Genomic DNA, 19,796 nt, shown 5'->3' with positions numbered 1-19,796 from the left:
TGTTAGAATCATTCTAGAATGACCTGTTATGAGAAATGTAGGCAGAAGCTGAGTTTTCTGTTCCACATTAAAAATGAGCTACAATTTAGGTGAGTTCTTAGTAAATGTGTGCAGAGAGATCTCATTGAAACAGCAATCAATTCTTCATTAACTTTGCTATTAGAAGCAAGCAATAATAAAATTCTCCCAAAATAGTGGATAAACTATAATATACTTTGAATTAAATTTAATGGATTTCTTCCCACTCAATGGATTTGACTGCCTAAACTCTTTTGGTCTGAATTTTAAATGATTTCATATCCCCTGTGCACATATTGCGGTGTGGCCATGGGAGACCTGATTGGTGTTGGGTAAGAGGTTCAAGGTGGTCTGGGAATGGAAACGGCCCATGGGAAATTCACATGCAGATAATGAAGTGGTGGTTGTACCTGAAATAGTGAACAAAATGCAATTCAATCTGTGTAGAGACTTCAGTCTCTGCTCTTCTGGGGCCTTTCCTGCATAGGACAAGCAAGTTAATGCTTTTAAAATGATCCCCATGTTCCTTCTTGAGAATGGAATTTAAACTTACATTTTAAATCTTCGGTTCAGTGCTTTAAAGGTAAAGTTGATAATTTATTATAATTATTTAAAAAAATAAAACCCACTTTCTAGTCCTTCTCTTTATGGAATATTCTATCTGTCACTATGTAGACAATGGCCTGCTGTGGAATAAAATTGGTGAATGCTAAATATATGAGATAGAAACACAATTTTATTATGCATGCTTATTTGCTATCATCACATTTATCAGGGAACAGGTAGCCTCAAATAGTCCTTTAGTGTGTTGTTATTGTCCCTGTTTTCCATTAAGTTTTGTGTATTTTCCTGGTCTTAGTAGTAATATTACTATATTTAGTTATATTGCAAACACAATCTTCCTTTTGGTAGGCTTTGCTCTTCCTAAATGTCTGCCATGAAAAACCAGCCAACCAACCAACCAGCCAAATAAACAGCAAAAGCTCAATTACCAAAAAAAAAAAAAAAAAAAAAAAAAAAAAATTAAGACAACCAGGAAAACTCAAACGTTTACTCAGAATCAATTATCTTACTAAGAAGCTGTAATTGCAGTTTTTACATATGTACCAAGCACTAACCATATGCTCAGTCCCCAGCAGATGTATGCATCAATGAGGCCTCACCATCATGGTTTCTAAACTATATTGCTGTCATTATTTCACATTAAAATCATTCTTATCTAATTTCCAAAGATCCATATTGTGCCTATATGTAATTGGTGGATTAATAGGTATTTACAATTGTTGTAGGGCTTCTTAGTTCAGCTAAAAGCCAGGTTCTTGTCACATGGCCATGAGAAATTAGACTCGCAGACACTTTGAAAGGTAAGAAGAATGGAATTTATTGGGTGAAAAGGAAAAAAAGGGAAATGGGGGCTCTTGCTTGCTAGCTGGTTTCCTGCCTCACAGATTGAATCCCAGGTTCCACCCCAGAACAGAAGAGGCCAGGCTGGAATCCCAGACTCCTCTCCCATGCAAAGGGCGCAGACTTCCATGGCTCATCCTATTCTCCCAGTGTGCAGGCCAGTTGGAATTTCTCCCGGGACCCCTTTATACTTGGCTGTCTCACAATGATTTGGAAGTCTCTGATTGCCTTTAACCTGAAGGAAATATATCTTTGGTGAAATATGAACCAAATTGTTCTCCTACTTCCTATTTGTCCTTTGTTTAGAATAAGGTTATGTAAATACACCTTTGAGCTGGGGATGAGGTTTGGGGAAGTTGCCTCAGTTTGTGCCCTCATTGATATGTAAAAAAAACAAGAAATGGCATTTTTGTCTCCTTAAGAACAGGAAGTAGATATTTAATTAATGACACCAAAGTTGGACCAACTTTAAATGTTTGTAGTTTTTCTTTTCATTATATACATAAATACATATATACATACATATATATATTTAAAATTAATAGTGTAGGCCATGCGCAGTGGCTTACACCTGTAATCCCAGCACTTTGGGAAGCTGAGGTGCATCACTTGAGGCCAGAGGTTCGAGACCAACCTGGCCAACATGGCAAAATCTTCTCTCTACAAAAAAATACAAAAATTAGCCAGGCATAGTGGCACACACCTGTAATCCCAGCTATTAGGGAGGCTGAGGCACAAGAATCACTTGAACCCAGGAGGCGGAGGCCGCAGTGAGCCAAGATCATGCCACTGCACTCCAGTATGGTCAGCAGAGCGAGACCTTGTCTCAGAAAAGAAAAAAGAAAAAAGAAAAAAACACTGATAGTGTAAACCAAAAATAAAATTTGAAGGACCCCAACCATCTGAATGGACCCCTCCTCTCAGTCAAGGACATGCCAGAGTCATCTAAAAATCTAGTTCAGGCCATGAAAGAAGAAGGGGTTGGACATGCCTCATTATACCTCTCTAGAATTAACGTCAACACAGACCTTTATATGGTAGTCTATTCTCTCCAAAGCCTGTTAATTGGAGGCTTCATCTGCATGATGAAACATAGATCTCTGCAACCCCTTATCCACAAACCCTTATCATAACCCAGACATTCCTTTCTACTGATAACTCTTTTAATCAATTGCCAATCAGGAAATTTTTAAATCTACCGATGACCTGGAAGCCCCACCCCCTCCCTCAGACCTTTGAGTTGTCCTGCCCTTCCAGATCAAACCAGTGTAAACCTTACATGTATTGATTGATGTATTATGTCTCCCTAAAATGTATAAAAGCAAGCTCCACTCCAACAACCGTGAGCACATGTCATCAGGACCTCCTGCAGCTGTGTCACAGGTGCATCCCTAACTTTGGCCAAATAACCTTTCTAAATTGACTGAGACCTGTCTCAGATGTTTTGGTTTCACAATAGTGATGGGGTCTCACTAAGTTGCCTCGGCTTGTCGTGAACTCCTGGGCTCAAACCATCTTCCCCTCTCTGCCTCCTAAAGTGCTGAGTTTACAGGTGTGAGCCACTGCACCTGGTCCCTGTTCCTTTTTTTTCTAAGGAGAACAGAATCCCATATTTCCCATCTTGTAGTCCGTAACAATGTAGCAGCCCGTAAATTATCATATACTTTTTTTCCTGAGACACAGTTTCACTCTGTTGCCCAGGCTGGAGTGCAGTGGCCTAATCATGGTTTACTGCAACCTCTGCCTCCCAGATTCAAGCAATCCTCTTGCCTCAGCCTCCTAAGTAGCTGGGATTACAGGCGCACACCACCATGCCCAGCTAATTTTTGTATTTTTAGTAGAGACGTGGTTTCACCATATTGGCCAGGCTGGTCTTGAACTCCTGATCTCAGGTGATCCGCCTGCCTCGGCCTCCCACAGTGTTGGGATTACAGGCGTGAGCCATCGCACCTGGCCCCCTCTACTTATTTTTATCCAGTTTCTGTAGCAGTATTATTCATGAAATACACTCATTATGCACTTAGGACGAGCAGAATGGTGAATGGTGTTATTAGTTGACTGCTGCTGCGCAATTACCACAAAGAAGAAAATAAAATATTACTATTTGGGGGTTTTGTCAACATGAAGATGTCTGTAATTTCAATTTCTGAGTTACGGTAAGGAAAATGGGAGCAGAGGGAAGAGTACAGTGGAGCAGTGAATGGGAAGGGAAGAAGGGTTGGGGACTGGTGTCCAATATCCAATGTATTTGGCATTCAAAAGACTTGACTTGTATATCAAAGCCATTTTGAATGTATGTTAGCAACTGAGTCTTAAACGAGTGACTCATCTGGCACAACTAGTAATAAGATGAATGCTAAATTAATGTTTTATTAGAACAGAATTACAGAAAACAGTGCCAAAGGCTATTCTCTTTGGACATTTTAATAATGTGGAGCTGGCCGCACTTTTGGCAGCACTTTGGGAGGCTGAGGCAGGCAGATCACAAGGTCAGAGTTTGAGACCAGCCTGGCCAACACAGTGAAACCCCGTCTCTACTAAAAATACAAAAATTAGCCAGGCATGGTGGCACATGCCTGCAGTCCCAGCTACTCAGGAGACTGAGGCAGGAGAATCGCTAGAACCTCGGAGGCAGAGGTTGCAGTGAGCTGAGATCAGGCTATTGTACTCCAGCCTGGCTGACAGAGCAAGACTCCGTCTCAAAAAAAAAAAAAAAAAAAAAAAAGATTCTTCATTTAGTAGCATCTGCAGTCTTTTGGCCATATAAGGTAACATCACAAGCTTTGGGGATCAGGATGTAGATATCTTTTGGAGGCTGTTATTCAGCCCACCATGATTATATAAATGTTCACAGCAATTTAATGGATCTTATTGTCATCCTCCAATGCTATGATTGTTACATTCTCCTCCAGGACCCCCTCCTTCCCAAAGCTATCAGAAAAGGAGATACAGATTCAACTCATATCCTATTACCATTTTCACTGAACTTTGCTTCTTACAAAAAAAAAGTGCTTTGGGCATGATGCTTAATGAAAAAGAGTAGTCAGCAAGTTGTTATTGGCTTAGGTTGGGCAAGGAGAATTTTACAGGGATCAAGTGAAAGAACAGAGAAGGAAATTTAATACCATTGCATGCCCTTGACCAAAATTTTAATAATGAGCTTGTTTTTAATGCCGTAATGTCTGAACTTTATGTTCTTCAGAAACACCTTGTGAAACGTTCAGTAGTAAAGTTCATGTGATCACTTATGTTGACAATGTTACCACATAGTATAGGATTTAGAACATTTTTTATAAGAACTTTTAAGTTTCTGCTATATACTTGAAATAACAAAGAAAACTTAGCACCTTTCTCAAGATGCTTTTAATTGGAAGTATTTCTTTCAAAGCTCTTGTTTTTATTATCAAATAATTTGGGATCAACATTGGGGTAAAACAGTATTACTCCCATTTTACTTGAAATATACCTTGAGTTGTAATACAGTTGTACATCTACTAACCATTTTGTATGTCAGTTATATCAGTATGTCTCTTGAATAAATTATTTTGAAACACTGAAGTTAAACCACTAAGTTGGCATTATCATTCCTGTCTATAAATAACTGTGGCAAGAAAATACCTGGACCTTTCCAGTTTTTGATGGAAAACTTTGTTGGTATCTTTGCAATTAACTTTATGTTTAACTCAGTGAAGGGGCTGAGTCAGTCATATTTTTAATTTTCTTGAATGTGATAAGTGTGTATATATTGCATATAAAACAAATCATTTTGCTGGGCTTTTTCTCCTAAATCCCATCTCACAATTTTGTCTAAAAATCTAACATTTCCTCTTTAATCATTCTAATTTATCATTCATTAGAAAGGTTTTGTAAACATCTACCATATGTAAATTGTGCTGTTGCATTTAAATTTTTGTGGTCATAATATTTTTGGGAATTGATTTTGTGTCTCTGACTCCAATTTAGAGTGCATACATTTAGGATTTTCTTTTCTTCTCTTATTAATGGTATTAAAATCAGAAAAGATGTTGGCCTTTAAGACTACTGATTTCCTGTTTTCTACAATGAAAATAACTGGAAATGTCAATTTGAATGTGTTACTAAAAATTATTTTAAAACTATTTTATCAATTTTCTTATCTTAAAAGATATGTTAGAGCAGAAGGAGAAAATAAATGATCAAAGGAAATTTCCAGACTAAGGAATGACCCCAGTAGCCATTCTTTTTTCTTCGAGCTTGAAGACTTGAGATATACCTAAATATTTGTGAATGTAATCTTTAAATACAAAGGAATATTGGTTGCTTTCATTTTTAAATTTCATTAATTTCTTTTGAGGCAGGGTCTTTCTCTGCTGCCTAGGCTGGAGTGCAGAGGCATGATGCTTACTGGGCTCACTGGGCTCACTGCAGCCTTGACCTCCAAGGCTCAACCAATCCTCCCACCTCAGCCTCCCAAGTAGCTGGGACCACAGGTGCACACCACCACACCCAGCTAATTTTTGTATTTTTTGTAGAGATGAGGTCTTGCCATGTTGCCCAGTCTGGTCTCGAACTCCTGGGCTCAAGCGATTGGTCTGCCTCAGCCTCCCAAAGTGCTGGGGTTACAGGTGTGAGCCACGGCACCCAGCCGCTTTTGTTTGTTTGTACAACTTGACCTTATTTTTGTTGACAGTGAATGGACAAAGGTCTTATTAGAATCATGATAGAAACAAATGTGATAAATGTGTTTATTTCTATAATTTTATATTCAAAAAATATATAAATACAAATGGGCCCTTAGAACATGTTGAAAAGACTAGGTTGTTACTCTTATTACTCTCTCTATTCTACGGGCTCTTATGTTCAATAAAGACTAACTGCTAAAACAGGAAAACATTTATTTTGTCCTATATAGATAGCATTTCTCACTTATGTGTGATTGATGCCTTTTTTCAAGCATTTGGCATCTGTTTCGATCAGTGAAGAATCCTCCCACTTAAATCATTGTTCTGTTCCTTTATGTCTAATTCCTACATGGCCACAGTAGTCTCTAAAATGTACATTCTTAGAATGTCTCTGCATAGGAGAAAATGTGCTTATAGATTCTTTGGAGATGTCTAATTAGAAAAATTAAAACATGAGTATTCTGTAGAAACAACTTGGGAGCATGAGTTGGCAGTAGCCTGAATTAACAATATGCCTTGGAAGCAGCTGTGAAGGGGTGGTTAGACTGCCAGGATTTTCATTTTAGCCCTACCACTCTAGTTAAGTTGTAAGACTGAAACCTCCCGGCACCTCACTTTCCTCACTTGTAACATGGGGCAATTTCAGCTCTTACTTTGTATAACTGTGAGGACTGAGTGGGATAGAACACTTACAGCATTGAAAACAATGTGCAGTATATAGTAGGCATTAAATAAAATTAGCTAACACTGGAAAGATTTGGAGGGCTATTTGATCATAGTCTTTAAAAATATAAATTAATAAATTCTTTTTTCAATGTCACTTCACAGTACTGTGGCAGACATTAGAAATGATTTTTTTAGGTTGTGAGAACATTCTCCAAATTAACACGTTTATAAATCAGAAGGGAGTGTAGAAGAATCTATAACATTTACATTGGTTCAAACAGGGAAAAAGTCTTTTATCCTCTTCATACAGAAGAAATGCTGTTTCAAATTGTGTATATGGCACATCTTCTTTGGCACTCAAAAGCACTGAAGGAACATTTATTAATTTCAAGAGATTTTTGAAAAATACTTGTCTCTAATGCTCAGACTTTTTCAGAAAAATCCTTAAATACAGAGGCATAGAATCTGATATTAAGAGGACATGAGTATTCAGATTTAGGCATGAATCTTGGAAAAGTTATTTAACTTCCCTGTGATTACTCACTTCTAAAATGAGAATGATAATGTCTTCTCCCTCAAAGGGTAGAATTAAATGAGCTAATGTGTATCAGTGTGCCTTCTGAACCACAAATTCAAATAACTATACTTTTCTGTTTTATAAGCATTATCTCCTTTGAGGATACAAAATTATTTAGCTGAACTGAAATACACTATTGAAAAACTTAACAAATGCTGCCAAAATTAATCAGTTATAAGCTAAACTGTACTCATTAAAATCGGAATTAAAGTTTTGAAATAAGCATTTTGTGATATCGATAGTGATGGCACACTCCTGGTCTCATTAAAAATTTTACAGAGAGCAAATTGATTAATAAACATACTGCAATATCCCCTTGCATTAGGTTCTTCATATGTAAAAATGTGTGATTATTTAAGTTTATAAGTCATATTTAAACATCTGACTTTTTTTTTCCCAGATGACATCTAAAAGCTATAAATAAGTATTAATAATATTACATGACTAAAGCACTGGTTAGCCAGAATAATTACTGGAGTGCAACAGTGGCATATTTTCTGTACACATTTCTCTTTAATAGTATCTATTGTTGTAGCTCAGCCATTTGGAGTACAGGTATTCCCTTTCTGCTTTTCAAAGGCATTGCTTTTGGAAAATTACTTTATTTATTTATTTATTTGAGACGGAGTTTCACTCTTGTTGCCTAGGCTGGAGTGCAATGGCATGATCTCGGCTCACCACAACCTCTGCCTCCTGGGTTCAAGCGATTCTCCTGCCTCAGCCTCCCGAGTAGCTGGGATTACAGGCATGCACCACCACATCCGGCTGATTTTTTTGTATTTTTAGTAGAGATGGCGTTTCTCCATGTTGGTCAGGCTAGCCTTGAACTCCCGACCTCAGGTGATCCACCCTCCTCGGCCTCCCAAAGTGCTGGGATTGCAGGCGTGAGCCACCGCGCCCGGCAAGAATTACTTGATTTTAACTGATCTATTTCGCAGTACTCACAAATAGATAATTGTGTTACAATGCTCAGCAAATTTTTTTTTTTTTTTTTGAAACGGAGTCTCACTCAGTCGCCCAGGCTGGAGTGCAGTGGCGCGATCTCGGCTCACTGCAAGCTCTGCCTCACGGGTTCACCCCATTCTCCTGCCTCAGCCTCCCGAGTAGCTGGGACTACAGGCGCCCGCCACCACGCCCGGCTAATTTTTTGTATTTTTAGTAGAGACCGGGTTTCACCGTGTTAGCCAGGATGGTCTTGATCTCCTGACCTCATGATCCGCCCGCCTTGGCCTCCCAAAGTGCTGGGATTACAGGCATGAGCCACTGCGCCCGGCCGCAAATTTTTTTTTTCTTTATTTTTGAGACAGAGTCTCACTCTGTGGCCCAGGCTGGAGTGCAATAGCGTGATTTCGGCTCACAGCAACCTCAGCCTCCCGGGTACAAGCGATTCACCCTGCCTCAGCCTCCCAAGTGGCTGGGATTATAGGTGTGCCCCACGGTGACCGGCTAATTTTTGTATTTTTAGTGGAGAGGGTATTTCACCATGTTGGCCAGGCTGGTCTCGAACTCCTGACCTCAGGTGATCCGCCTGCCTAAGCCTCCCAAAGTGCTGGGGTTACAGGCGTGAGCCACTGCACCCAACCCAAATTTCCTATTTTTACGGTACATTAAACAGTAAACATGTCCAAATATATAAGGCTGGTTTGTAATGTTGCAACTGGATTTAAGTGAGCACCGCAATACAGGCTAATCTTTGAGTAAGCAGAAAAGTAATTCAGAGGCTGGGCGCGGTCGCTCACGCCTGTAATCCCAGCACTTTGGGAGGCTGAGGTGCATGTATCACCTGAGGTCAGGAGTTTGAGACCAGCCTGGCCAACATGGTAAAACCCCCTCTCTACTAAAAATACAAAAATTAGCCGGGTGTGGTAGCACATGCCTGTAATCCCAGCTACTCGGGAGGCTGAGGCAGGAGAATCGCTGGAACCCGGGAGGCGGAGGTTGCAGTGAGCTGAGATTGTGCCATTTTACAGCCTGGGAGACAGAGCATGACTGTGTCTCAAAAAACATCAACAACAAAAAAGTAATTCAGAGGTACAGCTTCAGAATGAAAACAGCTAAAATTCGATCTTTCAAAAGGCAAAGGATAGCTCTAAGTACTTGGTTTAAAGGATTTAATGACTTTATTATACATAGCAGTCGGCATTTAATGTTTATATAATAAAAATCCAGACCTTTTTAATTAAAAGATGATAGTATAACAAAATCTGGCTCTTGAGGTGCCTTCTCCTTGTTTCAATGTATTTGTGTTCATATATTGCTGTCGTAAGAATTTTGGAGGGGGAGAGACCCAGATTTTTGAAACTCAGATTTCCCTAACTGTAGAGTTGCCCTTTTTATTTTTTATTTTTATTTTTTTGAGACGGAGTCTCGCTCTGTCGCCCAGGCTGGAGTGTAGTGGCCTGATCTCGGCTCACTGCAAGCTCCGCCTCCCAGGTTCACGACATTCCCCTGCCTCAGCCTCTCACGTAGCTGGGACTACAGGCACCTGCCACCACGCCCAGCTAATTTTTCGTATTTTTAGTAGAGACGGGGTTTCACCGCGTTAGCCAGAATGGTCTTGATCTCCTCACCTCGTGATCCGCCCGCCTCAGCCTCCTAAAGTGCTGGGATTATAGGCACAAGCCACCGCACCCGGCTGACTTGCTCTTTATATCTTAGTGGGACTTGATGCAGCCTAAGCAGGAGTTTGAAAGTGATATGGCAGGCAAAAATTAATACACTTCAAAAGATCTTATTTTCTTACGTCTTAAATTCTGGATTTTTTTTAAACCTTTATTTTAAAGGGAATAACACCCCAACCCTTCCTCCCCCATCAAAACAGCTCAAACAGTACCCTTTGCTACTGGTCATTAGAACAAGTATCTGCTTCCAGAGGGCTATCTCAACAGCTCTTTTACTCTATCAGCTTTGGGTAAGACTTTAATATACGTGTTTATTAAGCGTCAAAGCATATCAGCACAATCATAGTGAGTTATTTAGGTGGCCCAAAGGGTGTACAGCTGCTGTTTGGGGTAATTTAAAACTTTGACTTAAAAAACAAAACAAAACAAAAAACCTTTGACTTAAGGCTACATTTTGAGAGATCAAGAGCATTTTCTTTCATACGGCAGTCCAAAGAAAGGACATTCCACCCATCTACATTCCATTGCAGTTTCAATCGGTTAGGGTAGTTTCTATTTTCCATTCAAGAACTATTGAAAAAGAATGTCAAATTTGCATTTCAACAATGGATGGCAGCGATTAACCAGGCATATCACTTGCAACAAAAGCTCAAGAAGTAAAAAAGAAATTATTTTTGTGAAAACACAAATAGCCACAGTTCTATAAAAACAACCAATCACATATTAATATCATAGAACAAGTAGTCTTCTCAAACATATTTGATGTTTATTACTGTATCACTTTGAATATTTGCGAGAGCCTATTTACTTCCAGCAGAGGTTTACATTAGCAATATAAAGTAAAAAATAAATAAATAAATAAATAAATAAATAAATAAATGAAGTCCGGATTTTTCTTTTCAGTGTGGGAGACCCCACATAAAGCAACAATGTATCATAGCTTTGACACTGGATAAATGGGATGTTAAGAGTGCACTTCTATTCAATAACATGCAAATGGTGACATAATTCACTTTTTGAAGGCCTCCCCTTGGAGCAAGAGGAAGAGTTCAGAGAAAACTAAAGGTAAAAAGTTGAACTGACAACTAGAGGTGTATCAAAACTGCAAATGACAATCGTTTTTGCTTTAACAATCTTCTGAAATAGGAATGTAAATCCTTGAGACTTCCTGAATCAGAGGTCTAACCATAAGCGTTGATTCCCCTAACAACCTAAATTTAACAAAATGAAAATTCCTCCCTACAGTTTTTCGGCTTGCTTTATCATTTTTAAATTCCTGGGAAAGACTTACATTCTCGATTATTGGTAAGAAACGCTTAGAACTAGGTTTTGACATGAAATACCAAGAAAGTAACCGCCAGTAAATTGCCCCCAATCAAACCTAACATTGCTTCTGTAGAACTACAGTTGGACCCATGAAATGTAACGTGTGTGTGTGTGTGTATTTTTAAACTGGAATTTCGGATGGCTTTTTCTTTTCTAGCCCTAAAAGGCATTCTTATCATTTGTGTTGCTCACATGTCCGGACCACCTTGCCTCCTGAGTCAAACCAATGGGGGATATAGCCAGGACGATGAACGAAAGAGGCGTCGCTGCTTGGAGACACCTGTTGAGGTCAGTCGATTACAGGGCCGGCCTGCTTCTGTCCTCCAGTTAAGGATGGATTGCAACCACTCCTCGTTAGAGAAGAGCCTAGCCCAGAGGAGCTCAGGCAGTTAACTGGAAACAGCTGCAACATCTGCCCGGCCGCCTCGCCCCCGCTCGTGGAAGGGCGAGGGGACCGCATGGCAGCAACTGCACTGCACAAAAGACAACACCTATCACCGGGAGCCACCGGCCTTCAGTAGACCCCACAGCTCCCGGCCCTAGGGCATCCCCCGAGGAGGCAAGGGCCGGGGGCGAGCCCAGGTGCGGCGAGGGGGAGGAGGTTTCCGCCACGCGCCAGGGAAGAAAGCCTGACTCATGTCGTGGCAGCGGCAGCAGCCGCGGCGGCGGGCTCCTGGGAACTGAAACTCGTGATGCTGTTGCTGCGGAGAAAAGCCTCATTACCCATTCCGCAGGCGGGGGACACCACCCAGGGCGCGCACACCAAGCGCCGGCGCTCCCGCCGCCTCCGCCGGCCCTTCCGCGCCGCGCCCCCTCCTCTGCCGCGTGCCCGCGCGCGCCGGCCGCGAGTGTGAAAAGAGCGGACACACCTAACCTGGGCGCGCGGCAGGCGCGCACCCTGCCCACCCCCACCGAGCCGAAATCACGCAGTCCGACCCGGATTCGCTCCTTCGGCCGGAATTCCCCACCCCCACTATCCCCTCCGGCTCCACCACTCCCGGCTTCGGCGCCTCTGCCAGCCTTCGGTAATTTCCGTCGGGAGACCCGGCGCTCGCCTAGGCCCGAAGACCCGCCGCCTCCTGCCCCGCCAGACCCGGCTTTCTGTCTGCGGCGCCGAGGCGCATGCGCAGACGCCATCTTCCCTCCTTCTCCTCCGACTGCCCCCTCCCCCCAGCCACCACCGCCTCCTCTCGCCGGCGGTCGCCCCTCCTCCTCCTGCGCTCCGCGCTGGTCCCTCCCCTCCCGATGCCGCGAGAGACTGGGGGATACGGTGGAGCCAGGGGAGCCGAAGAAGAGCACTAGTAACAACCACCACAGCCCCCTCCCCGCCCGACACCCTCCCTCGGCACCCACTCACTCCCCCGCCCCGTTTGCCGACACCGACCAACCCCACCTCGTTCCTTTGAACGGCGTCGGCTGCAGTCGCTGCACCAGCCCGTCTGGCCACCAACGCCGCCGAGAAAGGAGCCGCCGCCGCCTGCGGCCCCCTCCCGCCCGGTCGCGGGAGCAGCGGGGTGAGGAAGAGCCGGCTGCGGAGGAAGAGGACAAGAGAGGGTCGCACCCTCCGCCCTAGCGCACGTCCCGCCGCCCTCCGGAGAGGCTCGGGCGCCGGCCCCTTCCTCCCCGAGGACGTGTGCCGAGTCGAGGCGCCTGCCCTGAGGGAGGAAAATGCTCGGGCTCCATGGCTGCCAGTGATGGAGCGGTCCCTGGGCTCCCGCTGCCACCGCCGCCGCCGCGCCCCGGCCGTGCTCCGCGAGGACCCGGCGTCTCTGCGCGCCCGCCCGCGCCTCGTTGCTGGGCTCACCGTACCGGGCGCCTCGCCGCCGCCCCGCTCGCAGCCGCGTCGCCCCGGCCCCAGCCGCGGCCAGCGTTTCCTCACCGAGCAGCCGCCGCGAGCCCAGGGGGTTTGAAAGGGTCTGCGGGGCGCGGGGGGAGGGCCGAGCGGGGCCGGGAGGGGAGGTTTGAGCGACACTGAGCTCGGGGCTCGCTGGCGGCGGCGGCGGCCCCGGGGGTGGCGAGGGGAAGGCGACATTTGCTTGGCGCTGCCTCCGTGCAGAGCGGCCGGGAGGGCTTTGCAGCGGCCGCCGCCGCGGCGGGAGGAGGGGGCTGAGGCGGCTTCGGAGTTGGCCGGAGAAGGTGGGCATTTCTCGCTTTTCCTCCCCTTCCTGCGCTCTCCCCCTCCCTCCTGCCCCGCACCCCACGTGAAGCAGAATATAAAGGGGGGTGTGAGGCTAGAGGGGAAAGTGAATGGCGAAGGACTGAAGGGATCCCCCCTTCGGGTCCCCGGCCGCCCTGTTCACCCTCGTTCATCCTCCTTTCCGAAGCTCGCTGTCGAAGGCAGGAGCGACCGGCGCCTTTGGCTGAGGAGGAGGAGAAGGAGGAATCGCGCCAGGCGGAGCGTCAGGTCCCGTTTTCCTCTCCGGCGTCTCGAATACAAAGATTACGGTGCAGAAGGAAATTGCACTCGTCTCCTCCGCGCCCCCGGTACCCAACACAATGCACCAGCCGCCTGAGTCCACCGCCGCGGCCGCCGCCGCTGCAGACATTAGCGCTAGGAAGATGGCGCACCCGTCAATGTTCCCTCGAAGGGGCAGCGGTAGTGGCAGCGCCTCTGCTCTCAATGCAGCAGGTACCGGCGTCGGTAGTAATGCCACATCTTCCGAGGATTTTCCGCCTCCGTCGCTGCTTCAGCCGCCGCCCCCTGCAGCATCTTCTACGTCGGGACCACAGCCTCCGCCTCCACAAAGCCTGAACCTCCTTTCGCAGGCTCAGCTGCAGGCACAGCCTCTTGCGCCAGGCGGAACTCAAATGAAAAAGAAAAGTGGCTTCCAGATAACTAGCGTTACTCCTGCTCAGATCTCCGCTAGTATCAGCTCTAACAACAGTATAGCAGAGGACACTGAGAGCTATGATGATCTGGATGAATCTCACACGGAAGATCTCTCTTCTTCGGAGATCCTTGATGTGTCACTTTCCAGGGCTACTGACTTAGGGGAGCCCGAACGCAGCTCCTCAGAAGAGACCCTAAATAACTTCCAGGAAGCCGAGACACCTGGGGCAGTCTCTCCCAACCAGCCCCACCTTCCTCAGCCTCATTTGCCTCACCTTCCACAACAGAATGTTGTGATCAATGGGAATGCTCATCCACACCACCTCCATCACCACCATCACATTCATCATGGGCACCACCTCCAACATGGGCACCACCATCCATCTCATGTTGCTGTGGCCAGTGCATCCATTACTGGTGGGCCACCCTCAAGCCCAGTATCTAGAAAACTCTCTACAACTGGAAGCTCTGACAGTATCACACCAGTTGCACCAACTTCTGCTGTATCATCCAGTGGTTCACCTGCATCTGTAATGACTAATGTGCGTGCTCCAAGTACTACAGGTGGAATAGGTATAAATTCTGTTACTGGCACTAGTACAGTAAATAGTGTTAACATTACTGCTGTGGGTAGTTTTAATCCTAATGTGACAAGCAGCATGCTTGGTAATGTTAATATAAGTACAAGCAATATTCCTAGTGCTGCTGGTGTGAGTGTTGGGCCTGGAGTTACCAGTAGTGTTAATGTGAATATCTTGAGTGGCATGGGCAATGGTACTATTTCTTCCTCTGCTGCTGTTAGCAGTGTTCCTAATGCAGCTGCAGGGATGACTGGGGGATCGGTTTCAAGTCAGCAGCAACAACCAACAGTTAACACTTCGAGGTTCAGAGTTGTGAAGTTAGATTCTAGTTCTGAGCCCTTTAAAAAAGGTAGATGGACTTGCACTGAGTTCTATGAAAAAGAAAATGCTGTACCTGCTACAGAAGGTGTGCTGATAAATAAAGTGGTGGAGACTGTAAAGCAAAATCCGATAGAAGTGACTTCTGAAAGGGAGAGCACTAGTGGGAGTTCAGTGAGCAGTAGTGTCAGCACACTGAGTCACTATACAGAGAGTGTGGGAAGTGGAGAGATGGGAGCCCCTACTGTGGTGGTGCAGCAGCAGCAACAACAACAACAGCAACAACCAGCTCTCCAAGGTGTGACCCTCCAACAGATGGATTTTGGTAGCACTGGTCCACAGAGTATTCCAGCAGTTAGTATACCACAGAGTATTTCTCAGTCACAGATCTCACAAGTACAATTACAGTCTCAAGAACTGAGCTATCAGCAAAAGCAAGGTCTTCAGCCAGTACCTCTGCAAGCCACTATGAGTGCTGCAACTGGTATCCAGCCATCGCCTGTAAATGTGGTTGGTGTAACTTCAGCTTTAGGTCAGCAGCCTTCCATTTCCAGTTTGGCTCAACCCCAGCTACCATATTCTCAGGCGGCTCCTCCAGTGCAAACTCCCCTTCCAGGGGCACCACCACCCCAACAGTTACAGTATGGACAACAGCAACCAATGGTTTCTACACAGATGGCCCCAGGCCATGTCAAATCAGTGACTCAAAATCCTGCTTCAGAGTATGTACAACAGCAGCCAATTCTTCAAACAGCAATGTCCTCCGGACAGCCCAGTTCTGCAGGAGTAGGAGCAGGAACAACAGTGATTCCTGTGGCTCAGCCACAGGGTATCCAGCTGCCAGTGCAGCCCACAGCAGTCCCAGCACAACCTGCAGGGGCATCTGTCCAGCCTGTTGGCCAGGCTCCGGCAGCAGTGTCTGCTGTACCTACTGGCAGTCAGATTGCAAATATTGGTCAGCAAGCAAACATACCTACTGCAGTGCAGCAGCCCTCTACCCAGGTTCCACCTTCAGTTATTCAGCAGGGTGCTCCTCCATCTTCGCAAGTGGTTCCACCTGCTCAAACTGGGATTATTCATCAGGGAGTTCAAACTAGTGCTCCAAGCCTTCCTCAACAATTGGTTATTGCATCCCAAAGTTCGTTGTTAACTGTGCCTCCCCAGCCACAAGGAGTAGAACCAGTAGCTCAAGGAATTGTTTCACAGCAGTTGCCTGCAGTTAGTTCTTTGCCCTCTGCTAGTAGTATTTCTGTTACAAGTCAGGTTAGTTCAACTGGTCCTTCTGGAATGCCTTCTGCCCCAACAAACTTGGTTCCACCACAAAATATAGCACAAACCCCTGCTACCCAAAATGGTAATTTGGTTCAAAGTGTTAGTCAACCTCCCTTGATAGCAACTAATATAAATTTGCCTTTGGCACAACAGATACCACTAAGTTCTACCCAGTTCTCCGCACAATCATTAGCTCAGGCAATTGGAAGCCAAATTGAAGATACCAGGCGTGCAGCGGAGCCCTCCTTAGGTGGCTTACCTCAGACTATCAGTGGTGACAGTGGGGGAATGTCAGCAGTTTCAGATGGGAGTAGCAGCAGCCTAGCAGCCTCTGCTTCTCTTTTCCCGTTGAAGGTGCTACCGCTGACGACACCCCTGGTGGATGGCGAGGATGAGAGGTAAGATCATGTCATATTTCTGGAGACATTCAACAGATTTGAAGTTAATCTATTTAGTAGCTATATGTATGCACAAAATGACTCTAAAACATTGTATATTGTTTTCATTTTTGTATGTGAAAAATGCATTTTTATGGGAAGTTTTATAGAGCAAGAGTTATGGAATGTTTCAGAGGGAGTAGGAAATAATAGTAATATGTAAACAATATTTTCAGAATAGTTGTTGAGCATGTGTTCACATTAAAAACAGGTTTGGGGGCACCAAGTGGTTTTATTATCTCTAAAATGCTTTTTAGAAATATTATGGAAAGCTTAATTTTTGCTAACCCACATAATACTTAATCTATTTTGAGCTGCTAAAATAATCTCTTGGGGGGTTGTGGTTCCCACGTTTGTTCTCCTTTACTAGACATCCCTTTTTCATTTCTACTGTGTTTGATCTTAGTCTGTGAAAGATATTGTTGCCTGCTTTTCCTAGTCAGATATGGTAGGATAGATGACTTAATCTGGGTTATATAGGTTGCCCTCATACTCCAACTGACCAACTTTTGCGTACTTATTTAATGGTCATTTTATCTGAACAGTAAAGGAATGGGAGTCTTATTTTGTGGGAAAGGAGGACATAAACTATCAAAATAACCAGACTTATCTTGATAGTATGCTGAACATTTTTTCTTTTGCATGGTAGATCAAGGTGGTAGCCATTTTAAAGAACAGAGAAAGTAAGTCTTGGAGGATTGAATTTATAGAGGCGTGAAAATAAGACCTTGGTCTCTGGCTAATCTACTCCACCTGTTCCTTTCTTTCCTTACCAAAAAGATACAGAAAGCCTAAAGTACATTATTAAACCAAGCGTTTTTTCACGTAGATTGGAAATAATATGCCAGTAACGCTTATTGAATCAAATTGTGTCTTTGAAGCTGACTGGCTAAAAAAGTTGTGAAATCTTTCATGTTGATTTTTAAAGTAATGTTCTTTTCACAAATTTTCCAGTCTGTTACTAACCTTGATTAAAATGCTATTATAGGAGTTATGGAAAGACATCATTTTCACGGTGGAATTTGGAGTAAGCGTGCAAGATATTTAATTATTTTAGTATTAGTTGGAGGGTTTTGTGATTGAACTTTCATCAAGCGAATTTAAGCATTTATATTCTATATGTAAGTTTGTGGGTTTTGCTTTGGAAAAATTGAGCATATTGCAAAATAGTTGTAATTTTAGAAAAAGAAAACAGGTCAAATGTTTCAGTGAGGTTTGTGTTATTTAGTTGTTTAAAAGGTAAGATAAAGACATGGTTAAATTGATAAAATCTTGTCTTTCAAGATTTTTATTATTTTTCTAATAGGTAATTAAAACCTTGTTACCTAACCAAATGTATTCTGTATTATTTGTACAAAACTGTACTCTAAAAGATAAACTTCTAGGAGGTAGTTTCCTTAATTGTTCCATTATTATTGTTAAACCTTTAATTTTATCATTGCTAATACTCAACTGTAATTTTAAAAGAATTACCACAAATATTAATGTTTTTTAAGTCAAAAGGTTATGATTTGAGTGAAGCCTCTATAAAAACAGCTATATTATGTGGATGCTAAGTTTAGAGAAACAAAAGACGGGTAAAATACACAAACAAAAACACTCATTTTGAATTCAAACTTGCCACGATTTTGTAATTGCCATTTGTGGTCTCCTGGCTTGACTTTCACCTCTTTTTCCTCCTATTGGTAGGACATGATAGGATTTTCCACAGCTTGCCCTTCCAGGCAATTAAAGTCAGATGATGCTACTTTCAACTAGATTTTTAACTATAGGAATAGGGTCCCAGTTTAAGATATTAATATAAAATTAATTTTTCCAGATAATAATTGAGAAAAGGAATAATAAGGTGGAAATTATGGAATTCTAGAAAGGGACAAAAAGACATACTGAGAAATAAGGAAATATAGATCTAATACAAGTTGTCTTCAGACACTGTACACATTCAATTATAATTATGTTTACCAGTCTCTCCCACAAGACCAGGAGTTCCTCAAGAGCAGGGACTGTTTTGAATTTACTACCTATTTGGGCCTTGGTTAGTTAACATCAAAGTTTCGTGATTAAAAACCAGAAAATTTTTGTTTTAGCGGTATCTTAAATTCTGTGAAATCGGAATGTAGCCCTAAAACACCTTGTAAGATCAGAAAAGATATATATTATATTCTTTATTGTGTTTTACTGAAGATTATTTATCACTACAGTTTGGAAAAAGAAGTTAATTTTCATTTAAATTTGCCCTTGGAAGATAATTTAAGAATAACTACAAGAGCAAACAGTGATATGATTAAAAAACAAACTTTTAAAACCTTTCTTCCCATGGTAGCTTCTGTTGTCACTTGCATCTTCTGGGCTTGGTCACCATTAGTCTCAGGAGAGAGGGAATACATATATAATTTCAATATTATGAATCAGGAAATGTGTTAACAATATAACTTGGGCAGTAGGACAGATGAGGATGGTTATCTTTTAATCATCTTTTGAAATAATACTCTTAACACTTTAGATTATAAAATGTTTAGACATGTGGAAAGTGCCTTCAGTTGATCACTGGGAGAGACTATAAACATGGATCAGGATGCTAAGATTATGTATCTTGTTTTAAAAAAAATCATTCTTATTTAAAAGGTCTTAATGTCAGGCCATGTGCGGTGGCTCACACCTGTAATCCCAGCACTTTGGGAGGCTGAGGTGGGCAGATTGCTTGAGCCCAGAAATTTGAGACCAGCCTGGGCAACATGGCAAAACCCCGTCTCTACAAAAAAATACAAAAATTAGCCAGGCATGGTGGCGCATGCCTGTAGTTCCAGCTACCTGGAAGGCTGAGGTGGTAGGATCCCCTGAGCCCTGGAGGTCAAGGCTGCAGTGAGCTGGGATCATGCCACTGCACTCCAGCCTGGGTGGCAGACCAGGACCCTGTCTCCAAAAAAAAAAAAAAGTCTTAATGTCTTAGACTGTAACATGAACTGTGAATTCACCTTTACAAGAATGGGAAAATACAGGTATTTCATCTTTTATGTTTTGTGATTGTTATTAGCACAGCCTCTTAACGTGAAATGGGTCAAACTTCTATTCATCCTTCAAGACT

The 19,796-nt window shown here is 43.4% G+C and overlaps 1 protein-coding gene across 2 annotated transcripts in view; it reads left to right on the top strand.

Moving 5' to 3' along the window:
* Window positions 1–13,769: 13,769 nt before the first annotated feature.
* Window positions 13,770–19,796, top strand: part of TSC22D1 (TSC22 domain family member 1) — a 145,448-nt gene continuing 139,421 nt past the window's right edge. For both annotated transcript variants that reach the window (XR_609894.4, XM_003807666.5), the window contains exon 1: window positions 13,770–16,672. Coding sequence is in view for 1 of the 2 variants with exons in the window: in XM_003807666.5 (XP_003807714.3) it covers window positions 13,770–16,672 (2,903 nt within the window). In the remaining variant the exon portion in view is untranslated. The remainder of the gene's footprint in view (window positions 16,673–19,796) is intronic.

This window comes from Pan paniscus, chromosome 14 (assembly GCF_029289425.2).
Source record: "Pan paniscus chromosome 14, NHGRI_mPanPan1-v2.0_pri, whole genome shotgun sequence".
Lineage (NCBI taxonomy): Eukaryota > Metazoa > Chordata > Mammalia > Primates > Hominidae > Pan > Pan paniscus.
The sequence above is the reverse complement of the archived record's forward strand: the minus strand, read 5'-3'. Positions and strand labels throughout refer to the sequence as shown.